The sequence below is a fragment of the Mastomys coucha genome, unplaced genomic scaffold (assembly GCF_008632895.1).
Source record: "Mastomys coucha isolate ucsf_1 unplaced genomic scaffold, UCSF_Mcou_1 pScaffold22, whole genome shotgun sequence".
NCBI classification, from domain to species: domain Eukaryota; kingdom Metazoa; phylum Chordata; class Mammalia; order Rodentia; family Muridae; genus Mastomys; species Mastomys coucha.
Genome location: NW_022196905.1, coordinates 244,251,721 through 244,268,300, shown reverse-complemented (window position 1 = coordinate 244,268,300; position 16,580 = coordinate 244,251,721). Strand labels below are relative to the sequence as shown.

The following is a 16,580-nucleotide window of genomic DNA, read 5'->3' as shown; positions in this document are numbered from 1 at the left end:
GACAGCGGATCGCTGCTGTTCCCGGATCTTCAGGGGCCCAATGACAGGGATGCGATTGTTGTCTCCTGGAAGGACAAAGCTCCATCAGCCCTGGCTCAGGAAGGAAGTTCAGCAACCCAGCCAATGGCTCACTGAGTATTCCACAGTCTTACACTGTTAGTTATCATCATATTCCCATCTATGTACCACTGACTTTTACTTCTTTTTCTTTTCTTTCTGTACATGGAAAACATATTGTCACCAGAGATTCAGAGAGCACTCCTGCCTCCCGCCTCCTCCCTCAAGTTGTTTATTCTGTGTAGGCATCCATGAAGGACACCCTCTGCTAAGTGCCTATCTCCATAAAGCCTGTGGGCACAAGTTTTGTCTTCGGTGAAGCAAGTCAAGAGGCCAGCTGTTTTGGTTTTTAGTTGTTTGTTTCTGTTTCATCACATTTGGGCCCAGGAGGCAAGGCAGTGGGGTGGGGAGCTACAGCTGGAGTCAGCTCTTCCCATGGCCCCGTGAGACTTTAAGGGGCTGAGGCAAGGCAGACAGGGGCTACTCCCTGGTTCAAGTATTATCATCGCTTATTATCCAACACTGTCTCAAAGCAGGCTGGCATTTTAGGCTGACCCCGGGGCCTCAGCTTTGTCTGCTACTACTAGAATCCTTGGGGAAAAGGAAACTCCTAGGAATGCATGGATTTCCATCTCTTCCACCCCTGGCTTTCTAGAGCTAAAAGCAGTTTCCGACATCTGAGGCAAAGATTTAAGGGGTTTCCCAGGGAAGCTTTGAGACAACTAATGCCTGAATCCTTATCTGTCACATTCTGAAGGTACCTTCATCTCTTCCTCTAGGCCCAGGAATGGCAAAGCATAGGGCTGTGATGGATCCTCCTTGTATCTAAACATCGGAGCCACTGGGCCATGAAGTTACTGTCCTCTCAATTCAAGATCACTGGGAGAGATTATAAGCCTGACCCAATCATTATGATCAGATGAGCAAGCAGGTCAGGCAGTACCAGTGATGGCAGAAAGATAGTCTAGGGTTTCTTGAGATGGTACCGATTCACAGTCCCCAAGTGAGGGGTTCCCCAAAGCTACCACTCAGTCATGGTGGAGGGTAGGGTAGCACCAGGAGGCCCTGTCTCATGGCTGCAGATGGTGGGTCCTACAGTCATAAAAACACCAGTCAGTTGGAGAAGGCCCAAGAGAGGATTGACTTTCCAACGACCAAGCAAACAGACCACCACCTACTGCCTCCCTGAACTGCCCACAGAGGCAGGTGGAGCTCATAAACAGGATACTCTAGCCAGCCTTCTACCTGTGAGGCAAAGCCAGGGTGGCTGAGGAAGGTCTGAGAAGGGACCCCAAAGGACTGTGGGTCAAATCAAGTTCTGCTAGCCAGGTATACAGCACTGTGTGTTTGTTCGTGTGTATATACACATAAGCAATGAGCAATTTATGTCACTCTGTGTACAAGATTACAACAGATTACACAAATCACAAGGGCTATAACTAGAGAGGAGAGACCAAGAGCAGTATTTTACTTTTTTTTTTTTTTTTTTTTTTGGTTTTTTTTCGAGACAGGGTTTCTCTGTATAGCCCTGGCTGTCCTGGAACTCACTCTGGAGACCAGGCTGGCCTCGAACTCAGAAATCCGCCTGCCTCTGCCTCCCAAGTGCTGGGATTAAAGGCGTGCGCCACCACCGCCCGGCTACATTTTCTTTTTATTGCCTTTGTGTGTCTGTGTGTGTGTATTTGTGTGTGTCCCCTCATATAAGCGCTACAGCATGCACATCGAGCTCAGAAGACAACCTGTGAGAACTAGTTCTCTCCCTCTACCATGTGGGTTCTGGGAATTGAATTCAGATCCTCAGAATTAGCAACAAATACCTTGACCTTCTGACCCAGCTCACCAGTCACATTAGATTTTCTTTGGAAAGAAAATAGATATTTGGGTTTTTTAAAAAGATTTATTTATTTATTTTATGTATATGAGTACACTGTAGCTGTACAGATGGTTGTGAGCCATCTTGTGGCTGCTGGGAATTGAACTCAGGACCTCTGCCCGCTCCTGCCCTGCTCACTTTGGTTCAGAGATTTATTTATTATTATATGTAAGTACACTGTAGCTGTCTTCAGACACACCAGAAGAGGGCGTCAGATCTCACTACAAACGGTTGTGAGCCATATGTGGTTGCTGGGATTTGAACTGAGGATCTTCATAGGAGCAGTCAGTGCTCTTAACTGCTGAGCCATCTCTCCAGCCCTTGGTTTTCTAACTAATTATTGTGTGTATATGCTATGTATATGAGCACACGTCATTGAGGCCAGAACTTTGTGGAGTTGGTTCTCTCCTTCCACCTTTTACTGGTTCTGGGGATTGAACTCAAGCCCTTGGGCTCGCACAGCAAGTTCCTTTACTCCTGAGCCATCTTACTGGGACCCCAGAAAATGGATATTTAAAATAGAAAGCTTCTTTCTGTTAGTCCAGGAAGGAGACATGAAGGATGTTGGCATAGGAACGGGACCACAGACAACATGAGAAAGCATTCTGGGATCAGGCATCCATGAGGGACGTGGGAGGTCTTACCTGAGGCGAGGACACGCAGGGTCTTGGCCACGCCCCCCCAGGGCGCACCCAATGAGACGAAGGCATGGATATACTTGTCCTTCCAGGCTTGTGGTTGCCGCTGCAGAAAGTAGAGCACGTACATGTTGCCCATGCTGTGGGCGACCAGCACCACGGGGCCCCCATACTTCTGGTACATCTCCTCGATCATCTCTCGAAGGGCCAAGAAGTAGGGCCCGTTTTCATCTGCAGGCCAGAGCCAAGCAGGGGTCAGGCAGGAAGTGTCCTGGGGCCTGAACCACTAACCAATCTACAGAGCAGAAACAGGACTAGGGGGTGCAGAGGGTACCGGAAACTAAGTAGAAGCAGACTAGTTCCCCCAAAGGTTCATAAAGAATTGAACCAAGCGACCCTTCCCCCACCATCCCCTGCCAAGACTCAGAGGTCCAAAAATCCTAGAATGAATGACAGGGAAAGACAAGGCAAGACTAGATCAGAGCTGGCGGCAGTACCCACTGCACAGGAAACCAGAGACTAAGATGTAGAGCAAGCCTAAGGACTATGAGTGGCCAAGACTACCTTATTCCTGCCTCTCAATCCCTAGGGAATGGAACAGGGTCGGGTGTGGGGGATGATTTCTTACTTGGGGCTCGGCGCCAATCATAGGGAGCACCGCGGACATCTTCACCCCGTGTGTAGCCCCAGCCCACAAGGCTCTCCACCATAGTGTAGAAATAGGAACCTGCAGACAGAATGCATAGAATTACATAAAATATAGCCAGTGTTAGCTACCCACACCACACCCACAGAGACAATGACATTTGTCTCCCTGAAGAATTGGAAAAGGAATTTGTGTCCACTAATCAAAGAAAGCTCATGGGCTATCCCTTCAAGGCAACGCAGTACTTCCAATATTCTAGAGGCCTATCAGAGCCTGGAGCCCCCAGCCGCATACACTGGAGGCCCTGAGTAAGAGCTACATACCCACATTCCTTTTGCTGGGGTCTAGGAATTCCATAGAATATGTTTCCCCAAAGCCAGGGACACGCACGTCTACACCATCGGGAAACTGGGTGGCCCGAGATGTTCTGTTGTAAACCAACCTGTCAGGAGAAGACAGTGAGTTAGTAACTCACTGATACCACTAAACTCTGTATGTCTCAATACTGCCCTGTGACCTTAGCCATATACCAGTCTCACGCCCTGATTTGGTCTGAGGTCTAAAAGAGATTAAAAAAAAAAAAAAGGTAACAAAGCAGGCTTCATGGACTTGAGAGATAGAGTTGGGAAGATCAGGCAGTCAAGGATATTCTCATTTACATATAAGTTTGAGGCTAGCCTGGGCTATAAGAGACTTAGTCTCAAACAAACAAGCAAACCAAATCCTCAACAGTACAGAGGACCAGAATAACAAAATCCAAGTCAGAACTCCATGAAGGCTTACTCCAGAGACTAACAGGGTATGGGGTAGGGCTGGGGACACCCAAAGTAAATTCCCTTCTCCAGGTGTCTCCTCATCTAGACTGCTGCTGGGCAACACTATCACAGATGTAGCAGTTCTGAACTCAAGATTTTATCATGGCGTAGTTTCTGTGGTTGTCATAAAAATCAACCAAACTCAGAGCAATGTATGGCTGCTCTACGCTCCTTCTTCAGGTCAGGTGTCTGCATGGCCTGGAGAAGCAATAGGAAAAACCACAAGCAAATGTGCCCAAGAAAAGCTGAATTGATTAGTGGTCCTGAATCCTACCGTCATTAAAGATCAGCTACCAAGAGGCCTGGAGAGAGGGCTCAGTAGTTAAGAGCACTTGTTGCTGCTTCAGCGGACACGAGTTCAAGTCCCAGTACCCACATGATGGTTCACACCATCTATAACTCCAGTTCTAGGGGATTCTTCCACCTCTTCTGGCCTCCACAGGCACTGTACACACCTGGTGCACCAGCATATAGGAAGGCAGAAAATCCATACATATTAAATGGTGGCACATGCTTTTAATCCCAGCACTCAGGAGGCATTGGCAGGTGGATCTGAGTTCAAGGCCAGTCTGATATACAGAACAAGTTCCAGGCTAGCCAGGGCTACACAGAGAAACCTTATCTCAAAAAACAAACAAACAAAACTCAGCCATAACCACTAACACTGATCATGTGATAGGGCCCAAGGCCACTCTCAGAAGCTACCAGTAAAGTGCAGAAAATGATTGTGAAGAGCCAAGGTGCCTTTGTGCAAGATGAGACTCTAAACAGGGCAGAGGAGCGATGAAGACAAAGGCTCCTGTCAGCATCAGCCTGTGCCTCCACTGGCAGGCAGCACCTGAGGCCACATGTCTCCAAGACAGAAATAGAAATGTAGAGCAACAGACCAGGAATAGCTGCAACCACACACCGAAAAGAGTCAACAACAAAGAGGGCGGCATAAACAACAGTCTGGGGGTGCTCAGAGGGTTAGCTAGCATGTCTCCGGGAAAAGCTTTTAGTTGATGAAATTCTTATCAGCTCAAACATTTGCCAGCACAAACTATGTTCTTCAATTTGGCTCAGCTATAGAGAGCACTTGTTGCTCTTGCAGAGGACCCAGGTTGAATTTCCAGCACCCATTCAGTGGCTCACAACCATCTGTAACCCCCAGTCCTAGGGGACTGACATCCTTTTCTGACTTTCACTGGCACCTAGCACATGGTACACTTACATATATGCAAGCAAAGCACTCATACACATAAAATTATAAAATAAACCTAGAAACAAATAGAAACATAGTCCCTGCCTTTAGAGACTTCTGTCTGCAAGGGGAACCTTAGGATACACACTCACGAGGCAGAGGCAGGAGGATCTCTCTGAGTTTTGAGGCCAATCTGGTCCACAGAACATGTTCTAGGATGGCCAAAGAAATTCTGTCTTGAAAAGCAAAAACAAGCAGATAAAAAAGGGAGAATAATGCAATTTTTGAGTTTGAATTCTGGTTCTGTGATTTATCAGCTGAATGAAATGGCTGTAGCCAAGTTTATAAATTCTTAGAGCTTCCACCTTTCCATATCAAGAAAGTAAGTTTCTCATATTTGGCTTTATTGTGGTTTTAAGTCTCAAATTCAGAGCCTCGAGTATGTGATTATTTTGCAAGTGACTTATCACTGAGCCACACCCCCACTTCCTGTAAAGCAGTTTAATAACAATGCCACCTCCAGAGAGTGCCTCAGGACTAAATAAATTAATCATTTGGCAAGTTCATTCTGGAGCAGACCTCAAGAGTATTCTAGTACAAACTGGGATAGTGTAGGTCATTCAATCAGATGTGCTCTAGAGGCAATCAAGAAGACTCATACACTTGAGAAGACAGAACTGATAAATCGAACCCTTGATCCCAGCATTCAAGAAGCAGAGCCAAGATTGTCAGTTCCAGGTTGGGCTATATAGGAAATTGGAGGTCAACCTAAGCTACACAGTAAGACCCTGTCTCAAATCCTTTTTTAAAAATTTAAGCCGGGCGGTGGTGGCGCACATCTTTAATCCCAGCACTTGGGAGGCAGAGGCAGGCGGATTTCTGAGTTTGAGGCCAGCCTGGTCTACAGAGTGAGTTCCAGGACAGCCAGGGCTACAGAGAAACCCTGTCTCGAAAAACCAAAAAAAAAAAACAAAAAGAAAAAAAATTAATTGTATGAGTATGAATTTTTTCCCTGCATGTATACATGTGTATCACATGCATGCCTGATACCTACAGAGATCAAAAGAGAGCATCAGATCCCTTGGAACTGAAGTTATGACAGTTATGAGCTACCAAGTAACTGATGGGACTCAAACTCAGGTCCTCTGCAAGAGGAGCAGGTGATCTAATCTACTGAGCCACCTTAGTAACCTTTTTTGTGGTGATGTTTTTGTTGGTCTTTGTTGTTGTTAAGACAAGATTTCAAGATTTCACTGCCTGGAGGTGGTGCACACCCTTAGTCCCAGGGCTCAGGAGGTAGAAGCAGGCAGATTGCTGTGAATTCTAGGCCAGCCAAAGCCTACAGAGAAACCTCTTTAAAGAGAAAGAAAGAGAGAGAGAGAATGTGTGTGTGTGTTCTGTCCCAGAACTCACTCTGTAGACCAGGCTGGCCTCGAACTCAGAAATCCACCTGCCTCTGCCTCCCAAGTGCTGGGATTAAAACCGTATGCCACCACTGCCCAGCTAGTTTTATTTATTTATTTATTATATAAAAATACACTGTAGCTGTCTTTAGACACCCCAGAAGAAGGCATCAAGATATCATCTTAGATAGTTGTGAGTCATCATGTGGTTGCTGGGATTTGAATTCACAACCTTCTGAAGAGCAGTCAGAGCTCTTAACCGCTGAGCAATCTCTCCAGCCCGCTTTGTTTAGTTTTAAGACAGGGTCTTGCTACATAGCCCAATTGTTGGAGTGGGTGTGTCCTTGGTGGAAGTGTGTCACTGTGGGCATGGGCTTTAAAACCCTCGGCCTAGCTGCCTGGGATGAGCCAGTCTTCTCCTAGCCATCTTTGGAACAAGAGATGGACATCTCAACTCCTCCAGCACTGTGTTTGCCTGGACACTGCCATGCTCCTGTCTAGATGATCATGGACTGAAGCTCTGAACTTGTAAGCCAGTCCCAATTAAATGTTGTCCTTAGAAGAGTTGCCTTGGCACTTGGGAGGCAGAGGCAGGCAGATCTCTGAGTTCAAGGCCAGCCTGGTCTACAGAGTGAGTTCCAGGACAGCCAGGGCTACACAGAGAAACCCTGTCTCCAAAAAACAACAACAAAAAAAAGTTGCCTTGGTCATGGTGTCTCCTCCCAGCAATGGAAACCCTATCTAAGACACTGATCTGAATGCTGAGCCCTAAATGGCATGTCTATTGTCAACACCCCCCAAGGCTCAGGAAGCATCATGGAAGAGGGAAAAGAATCTACGATGAGAAAGATGAGGAGAAGAGCTGTGAGATGCTGTCTTCTGGATAACACATGGACATTACACACATAAAGTCATGGCAATGATAGCTACCTACATAAGATCACACCAAGGAAATCAGTAAACATTCCAGCAGGCAGAACTAAAGGAACCGAACACACACAATAAATGGGCAACGAGCAAGAAAAGAAAGATGGAGCCAGCCAGTTGACTCAGTGGACAAAGGGACTTGTTGACAAACCATAAGACCTGAGTTCAGTCCCTGGGAACAACATGGTGGAGGTGGAGAACTAACACCTCAGGTTGTCCCGTGACCTATAGGTAGCCTGTGCTATAGCATGTGCATTCACTCCTAAATAAATAAATGTCATTTTCTAAAATTAATTTTTTTTAAAGGAGAAAACATGGGCTGGAATGACTGCTCATCAGGTAAGAGTACTGGCTGCTCTGCCAGAGGACCCAGATTCGATTCCCAGTACTCATGTGTCCAATAACTAGTAACTACAGTTCCAGGGGAATCCAAGACCCCCCATCCCCACCCACAGCCTTTGCAGGCACCAGGCATGTACAATGAAGCAAAACACACATAAAATAAATTCATAAAATAATCCTAAAGGAAGAGAAGATTTCCACCACTGGCTGCTCCTGCAGAGCACGGTGGTTTAGTCCCTAGCGCCCATCCATGGCAGCTACAATCATCTGCAACTCTAGTTCCAAGGGGTCCAACACCTCCTTCTGGGCTTCTTGGGCAATGCATACATGTGGTACACAGACATACATAAAGGCAAAATACCCTTACACATAAAATAAAAATAAACAAAACTTTAGAAGAGGAAGAAGAAGTGGAGGAGGAGGAGGAGACAGAAGAGAACATGGAGGAGGGAAATGAATATCTTTGGGGAGAGCTGGATTTGATCAAGACAGTGTATACACTGGGTGTAGTAGACAGGCCTTTAGTTCCAGGACTTGGGAAGTTGGCATAGGGGCATCTCTGTGAATTGGAAGCCACCCTGTTCTACACATTGAGTTCTAGAACAACCAGAGATATGTAGTGAGACTCTGTTTGAAGAAAACGAAAACAAACAAACAAAAACATACATTGTAGGGACTGAAGAGATGGCTCAGAGGTTAAGAGCACTGTCTGCTCTTCCAGAGGCCCGGAGTTCAATTCCCAACCATATGATGGCTCCGAAGACGTCTCCAGGCCCCTTGGATGAGTGATCCTTCATGTTGTGTGCACCAGCCCTCACCTGATATTGTCAATCCAGCAATCAATGATAACAGGCAGAAGCAGTTCGAGATTCAGCCAGAGTGTGAAGTAGCTGTCCGTTCTCTTGGAGCAAAGGTAGTGTACAACCTTTGGCTTATCCAGCTTTGCTTCCAACTGGTTACCCAAATCACCAGGCACTGCAGAGGGAAAAGATAGGCGAGGCCTCAGGCCCTGGCAGGCTAGGCGGGGGACCACCAAAGAGCCACCCAGAGTGATGAACACCACAGCATGTCTTTACAATCCCACTCTCAAGTTGAAGCACAATGCCAGGCTTGGGAAAATCAGAAAAGGCCAGGTCACAACCTTCGTATAGAAAAGCTGCTACTATCGGAGCATGGCGGTGGATACCTGGAAATCCAGTACTTGGGAGGCTCAGGGAGGAGGATCAGGTTAGAGCTAACTCAACTTGGGCTACACAATGAGATCCTGTCTCAAAACAAAGAGCCACATTAATGGAAAAGAAATTGCCAACAGATAAGATAGAGGAGGCTTAAAGAGAGTCCAGGCAATGCTTGGGGGCTGGGGGCTGTATTGTTAAGGGAAGAAAATAACTTCCCTAGAACTCCAACTTCCTCATTGGCCACTCAGGAGAAAATTAAAAAAATAAAGTCACTTCCCTGAAAGAGGCTGTGGATCCCTCTGAGACCTCAGCTACAGATGGTTTCTAAGGTTAATAGACCCAGATCATATTCTAACTAGAAGATATGTTGGCAGGTTGGAGGCAGGGAAAGCAGGTTTTTGATGTCAGCAAGACCCTGTCTCAGACAAAAACAAGCTAAATGTAAGAATACTGACACTAGATTTAATTTTGGCTTACCACTCTATCTTGTGTCCTACGCCTTGGGGTAGAGAAGGCCTTGCTTTTCTTTTTTCCTGGTTTAAGCCTGGAGGGTGGTACATTTTTGTCTGAGACAGGATCTTGCTGACATCAAAAGCCTGCTTTTCCTGCCTCCAACCTGTCAAATGCTGAGATTGCAAGCTTGTCAATAGGAGCCACGATAAAAAAAAAAAAAAACACAAATGAGATAAACTTATAATGGTACCAGCAAGCCTACCAATACCTATAGGCCTTACTAAAGGCCAGGAAAGTTCCAGAGGGTAGGTCCTGGGCCAAGCCTTAACAAGGTTGAGAGGCATGCTGCTGATGGCTAATCTGTACTAACAAGCCACAGCAGCCGCAGGGCAGGGTGTGTGACCAAGTTCCAAGCATGACTGGATACCACCCTTGTCAATCTCTTTGGGCCACACAAACCCTAGGGCCTTGGCAACGCCCAAGCTCACACCCATCCCTTCAAACACCAGTATTTAAAGCCCGTTACCTCACAGGCCACCACCTGCCCCCTACAGGCTACATTCTGAACACTTTACAAGGACAGCCTCCCCTCCCCCCATTTTTTTATTTTCCCTAGAAAGGTTTCTCTGTATAGCCCGTGCTGTCCTGGAACTCAGATCTGCCTCCTGAGTGCTAGGATCCAAGGAGCGTGCTAGCAATGCCTGAGGGGGGGAAAGTCACTAACTATAAAGAACCCCTTGACTCTTCTCAACAGTGTCTTTGACCCTAGCATAGCACATGCCCTAGCCTGAGCAGTTATCCCAGTGTCTTCAGAGTGTCATGGGAAGACACATGCCTTCCACTCCCTTCATGTGGGTGCCGAAGCTGTAAATTCCCACCACGGGAGCCTCTGCATGACGTGCCTGTGAGCTGGGCATGAAGACTGGTCAATGTCTCCATGCATTGAAGGGGAAATGGGTGAAAGAGGAAGCCACCAGATACCCCTTGTCCTGGTCAGGCTGTGAGGCCTCTAAAAATAGCAGTGGCCCCTTCCCAAGATACTTGGCGCCTGAGACATAGACAAGAGCCAGACACAAAACTTTTACTTCAAAGAACCCTGGGAACAATCATCTTTACATTTACATACATTGTAAAATTGTGTTTACTTAGTCTCTATGTATGTGTTGGGTAAGATGAGAGCACAACACAACATAGGCAGAGGCTGGAGGACAACTTGCCAGAATTGGTTTCATCTGGGGACAGAACTTTGCCCACTGAACCTTCTTGCAGACCCTCTGTCCACTTAACAGGTAAGAAGACAGAGGCTGGGCTGGCGAGATGGCTCAGTAGGTAAGAGCACTGACTGCTCTCCTGAAGGTCTAGGAGTTCAAATCCCAGCAACCACATGGTGGCTCACAACCATCCATCATGAGATCTGATGCCCTCTTCTGGTGTGTCTGAAGACAGCTACAGTGCCCTTATATATAATAATAAATAAATCTTTAAAAAAAAAAAAGAAGACGGAGGCTGAGAGGGATGTAAATCATTTGCCTAAGGTCCTACCTCTGCTCCAAGATGAATTTTCTTCTACCTCTTCCACTAACTCAGGCCCTGCACTTTGTGCCTAGAAAAAGCTCTGTGGTTTGAGTTAACAGCAGAAGCCCCGGACCTTGCAAAGAAACACAAGAGTGCAGGTGCTCAGAGCCTTTCAGAGTCCAAGACTTCTCTGCTATGATTCAGAATAGCCAAAGTCTGGATAGATTGATGAATGCAGTGAGTGCCAATCTGTCCAAGCAAAAATATGTTACAAACCAGCCAGGTGTTGATGGTGCGCTGTAATCCCAGTGCTAGGGAGAGAGACACAGATAGATCTCTGTGAGCTCAAGGCCAGCTCAATCTACAATGAGAGGACAAGGCTACAGAGACTCTGTCTCAAAAAAAAAAAAAAAAAAAGTAGCAAACCTGTATGTGGTCAGAGAATGCACACATCTCAATGCCAAGGCCCCAAGGCCCTCATTCTTAGTACTCCTTACATTCACATGTGACTTCTTCATACTGGTCCCCAGGGTAAAGTCCAGATGACCCAATAAGTCACAAGTTCTACACCACCCATACCTCCCGCCTTCCCCCAGTTCCATTCCAACCACCCTGGAGCCATCTTCGAATGGACCTTACTTCCTGCATGCTCCAGGAAGGCTTCCCTGGAGCCCACTCACCCAGACTGACTGATCCAGTGCAGTCCTCACCTCTGAGAACCACTGTTACCACCATCCAGGAAGCTTGGGAAAGGGAGGGCCAACTGTATACAAATCTCAGAGTGAACCTAGGTTCAGAATCCCCCATCCCCTTTCCTGACCTACAATGCCTAACTTTTTGTTTGTTTATTTTTCTTTCTTTCTTTCTTTCTTTCTTTCTTTTTTTTTTTTTTTTTTTTTTTTTTTTTTTTTTTTTTGATTTTCGAGACAGGGTTTCTCTGTGTAGCCCTGGCCGTCCTGGAACTCACTCGGTAGACCAGGCTGGCCTCGAACTCAGAAATCCGCCTGCCTCTGCCTCCCAAGTGCTGGGATTAAAGGCGTGCACACCATCTCTCGGCTGTTTGGTTGTTTTTCAAGAAAGGGTTTCTCAGCCAGGCCTGGTAGCACACGCCTTTGATCCTAGTACTTGGGAGGCAGAGGCAGGCGGGTATCTGAATTCAAGGCCAGCCTGGTTTATAGCTAGAGTTCCAGTATAGCCAGAACTACACAAAGAAACCCTAAGACAAGACAAAAAGAAAAAGAAAAAAAGAAAGAGCACAGGAATTTATGCTCCAGCAGAGTAAACATATATAGCATATGTTTCGTCATGTCTCTGTTCTCAGGAGTCCTGGCCACCGAAATACCAGTTCAAGACAACTTCCATTGGCTGAATCTACGACTCCGGTAATAGCCCGGCCTATTACCACATGGAAACATTGTTATTTCTGTTCCGATGCCAAGTCTGAGATGGAAGAGCAAGTGGGCAGGGAACGTCACCTGGCCTCAGTACAGCCTGGCAGGGGAGAATGGAGGCATGCTCTCTGACTCCCTTAATGCCAGTTCGTGACTGTTGTCCCGACCCTTTCTTCTGTCCTCCCTTCCCTTAGCCACCCTGTTTCCCTTAGGCCATCTCCGCGAAAGTCAGTGCCATCCATTCCATAAGCTGAGAGCAAAGAGAAATGATTGGGGGAGGGGGGCGGAGGGGATATAACTTGCTACCACTCATTCCCTGTAAAATACAGAGGGTAGGGGGGTAATGACTCCTAAGATAAAGACCAATTCTAAGACTACCTAGGAACCCGCTGAAGTAGGGTTGAATTGCCTCAGTCTTTCCAGCTAAGAAATGGGGGCATGGAGAGGCAAGATTTGGAGCTGATGCTGTTAGGTTGGAAAGCTGGACATTATTCCCTTTGCTCTCAACCTTTTAGAGGGTTCCAGACCACACCCATGGCCAGTATGGCGGGAGGTGGGCTAACAGAACTGACCCAGGTTAGAAACCAAATGCTCTGGGTTTCGTGCTTAAAGCAGATGCATAACAGAGTAGTCAGTCAGCCCAGGAGACACTGGATCCTGCAGAATCCACCCACCACCCCACCGGACACGAGTCTCACCCAGCACCACCGGGGGGTGACGTTGGGCCGGGAGCGCCAGGTCTGCCAGCATCATTAGTAGAAACAGGGGGAGCAGGAGGCCACTCCGGAGCTGGGCCTCGCGACACGTGCAGAGATGGCGATCCATGGCGTGAGACTGTGGCCGCAGGCCCAAGGGGCTGCTTTAGAGATAAGGGATCGAGCCTAGGCCAGGGCCGCAGCGTCGGGCTTAACCCCACCGCTTGCAGCTACTAGTCAATTAGGACCCGCCTCTTGCTAAGACTCTACCAATTGCAACTCTCCGCCACCAGCGTCCCTCCCACCGAAGCTTCTCACCCGCCCATGCCCACCTCCGGGACTGTGCTGCGCGCCGAACGCATCGATCGACCGATGGGCGCTGCCTATCTCCAGCTATCGTCCCATCCCACCGTGAACCCAACACAGTACAAGTCTCAAAGGCCACTCAAGTAGTTCTCATTCAAATTTCCTACCCTTCCCACACCAGAAGGACCGAAAACATGTCCATCGTTTGCTGCGGCTGAACGACCTCTCTCTCTCTCTCTCTCTCTCTCTCTCTCTCTCTCTCTCTCTCTCTCTCTCTCTCTCAACAAGAAAAGAGGAAGTTAGTCCTAGGTAAATCATTCGGGTTTTTTTGTTTGTTTTTTGTTTTTTTGGAACTCTGGTGACCAGCAGCTGTCAGAACCTTTATACAGCCTTCACACTGGCATCCCCAGGGGCATCTCGGTTTGACCGCCCACGTCCAGAAAACTTTTACTATCTGCCTTGCCAGTAGAAATGCATGTAGAACCCAAGAAACAGGTCTGGGAGAAGAAGCTAGATCAGCCTGTCTCAAACGGTCTGTCACTCTATAAGTGCAGCACACGAGTAGAGTTGGAAGTGGTTTGGATCTGAAAGTCTGAACCATTTATTTGTAGGATTCCCCTGCAAAGAACAGGGCTCAAGAGCTCATGTTGGCAGGTTAGCCCCTGTCCACACAAGCTCGGGGACTTAGGAAGGGCCTAAGACTGGAGCCAGGAGCTGGGGCCCAAGCACACTAGGCAAAAGGTTGAACACTGGTAATATGCTAACACTGTGGGGGTGAGTTGACCACATTTCTGAGAAATAACCCTCCACATACTTCCTTCTGAAGGCCAACTGTGCTTCTGGGACCCAAGGCTTCTGTCCCACCCCTCACCTCTTCCTTCCCTCTTCTTGGTAAACAGCTGACCCCGTGTTAATGCCAAAACTCTAGTTTTTATAGCAAAATAGGAAGTTATTTATTTATTAAATTTCACTTAGATTTCTTGAGACAGGATTTCTTTCTGCAGTTCTGGGTATCCTGGTACTTACGAAACTGGGCCTCAACCTAACAGAGACCCATCTGCCTCTGCTTCCCCAGTGCACAACCACCTCAAGGTTTAGGAAGCTTTTGTTTGTTTGTTTGTTTGTTTGAGACAGGGTTTCTCTGTATAGTCCTGGCTGTCTTGGAACTCACTCTGTAGATCAGACTGAGGGAAGCTTTTTAAACGATAGATTTGTTTTACTTTAGGTGTATGAGTACTTCTGCCCACATGCATGTATGTGCATCACATACATGTCTGGTGCTTGCATAAGTCAGAAAGAGGACTTCAGTCTACTGGAACAGAGTTACAGGCAATTGCGAGCCACCATATAGGTACTGGGAATCAAACTGTAGTGCTCTGGAAGAGCAACAAGTGCTCATAAATACTGAGCCATCTCTCTAGGCCCAGAAAACAGGACATTTTAAAGCACACTAACCAATACTTAAGGCCCCACTGCCCTCTACTTTAATCTCTGGCACCCCTAGGAGGTTGCTACAGACTGGTCCGGTGAAGGCCAGTAGAGAGTCATAGGGACACTGCCAAGACTAGGGATAGTCAGAAATCCAGAGCCAAGAGGGGGAGGGGAGATGCTAAAAGGCTTGGACAGCCTTGGACATTGGCCAGTATGAACAGTATGGCCAAACTAGCAGTCTCAGATGACCACAAACCCCTGGAAGAGTGGCACTGTTTTCAACCAGGATTGAATGGTGCACCACCTCCACAAACACCCAAAGTATTAGGTGTCAGGATTACTAGGGGAATGGTTAAGAGTGACCTTTGCTGGTACTGTGAACAAACATCAGAAAACACGAGCTCCCTCCCTCTTTTTTAAAGATAAAGGCTTACTACTTGGCCCAATGTCTTGGCTAGTTTTCTGACAACTTAGCAAAAAATAGTTCCTTCTGAGAAGAGGGAACCTCAGTTCAAAAAAATGCCTCCATAAGATCAGCTATGAGCAGTTAAGCCTGTAGGAGATTTGATCAGAGATCACGGGAAGGTCCAGCCTACTGTGGGTGGTGCCATCCCTGGGCTGGTGGTCCTGGGTTCTATAAGAAAACATGCTGAGGAAGACATGAGGAGCAAGCCAGTAAGCAGCACTCCTCCATGGCCTCTGCACCAGCTCCTGCCTCCAGGTCCCTACCTTGGTTTCCTTCAGTGGGCTGCAATCTAGAATATGGATGCTAGCCGGGCAGTGGTGGCAGACACCTTTAATCCCAGCACTTGGAAGGCAGAGGCAGGTGGATTTCTGAGTTCGAGGACAACCTGGTCTACTGAGTGAGTTCCAGGACAGCCAGGGCTACACAGAAAAACCCTGTCTGGAAAAACAAACAAACAAACAAAAAATAGAATATGTATGCCAAATAAACCTTTTTCTCCCACAGTTTCTTTCCTGGTGCTTCTTCACAGCAATAGAAAAGTAACTAAGACATGCAGGGTGGCCTCCAACTGATTATTCTTCAACTTCTGCCACCCTAGAGTTGAGATAGTATGGGCAGCTAGGACCAATGATTTCCTTCTTTCACAGGGACCCTGCCATCTCTTCAGTCTTTGTCCATAGACTTGTAACTATCCTGAACTCTGCACATCTATGTGATAATACAAATATGATAAATACATATATACATATGTTTAAGACTTTTTTGTTAAGATTTATTTAGTTCTATGTGTATGAGTACACTGTAGCTGTACAGATGGCCTTGAGCCATCATGTGGCTGCTGGGAACTGAACTTAGGACGGCCCCACTCGCTCCAGCGTAATACACTGTAGCTGTTTTCAGACCTACCAGAAGAGGGCGTCAGATCTCATTACGGGTGGATGTGAGCTACCATGTGGTTGCTGGGATCTGAACTCAGGACCTCTGGAAGAGCAATCCTTAGCTCTTACCCGCTGAGCCATCTCGCCAGCCCATGTTTAAGACTTTTAAAAAGATTTATTTATTTATTTTATGTATATAAGCACACTGTTACCGTTACCATTTTTAAAGAGTTATTTACTTTTTTGTTTTTTGTTTTTTGTTTTTTGTTTTGTTTTTTTTTCGAGACAGGGTTTCTCTGTATAGTTCTGGCTGTCCTGGAACTCACTCTGTTGACCAAGCTGGCCTCAAACTCAGAAATCCACCTGCTTCTGCCTCCCAAGTG

General features: G+C 47.0%; 1 protein-coding gene across 1 annotated transcript in view; it reads right to left on the bottom strand.

Annotated features, from left to right (window-relative positions):
- The window catches only part of Pla2g15 (phospholipase A2 group XV), a 16,544-nt gene extending 3,175 nt beyond the window's left edge, over positions 1-13,369 (bottom strand). Inside the window, exons 1-6 of the mRNA XM_031336882.1 lie at positions 13,120-13,369; positions 8,703-8,859; positions 3,538-3,656; positions 3,197-3,295; positions 2,575-2,799; positions 4-65 (exon numbers count right to left, since the gene is read on the bottom strand). Coding sequence (XP_031192742.1) covers positions 4-65; positions 2,575-2,799; positions 3,197-3,295; positions 3,538-3,656; positions 8,703-8,859; positions 13,120-13,246 — 789 coding nt within the window. The 5' untranslated portion in view covers positions 13,247-13,369. The remainder of the gene's footprint in view (positions 1-3; positions 66-2,574; positions 2,800-3,196; positions 3,296-3,537; positions 3,657-8,702; positions 8,860-13,119) is intronic.
- Positions 13,370-16,580: the final 3,211 nt, after the last annotated feature.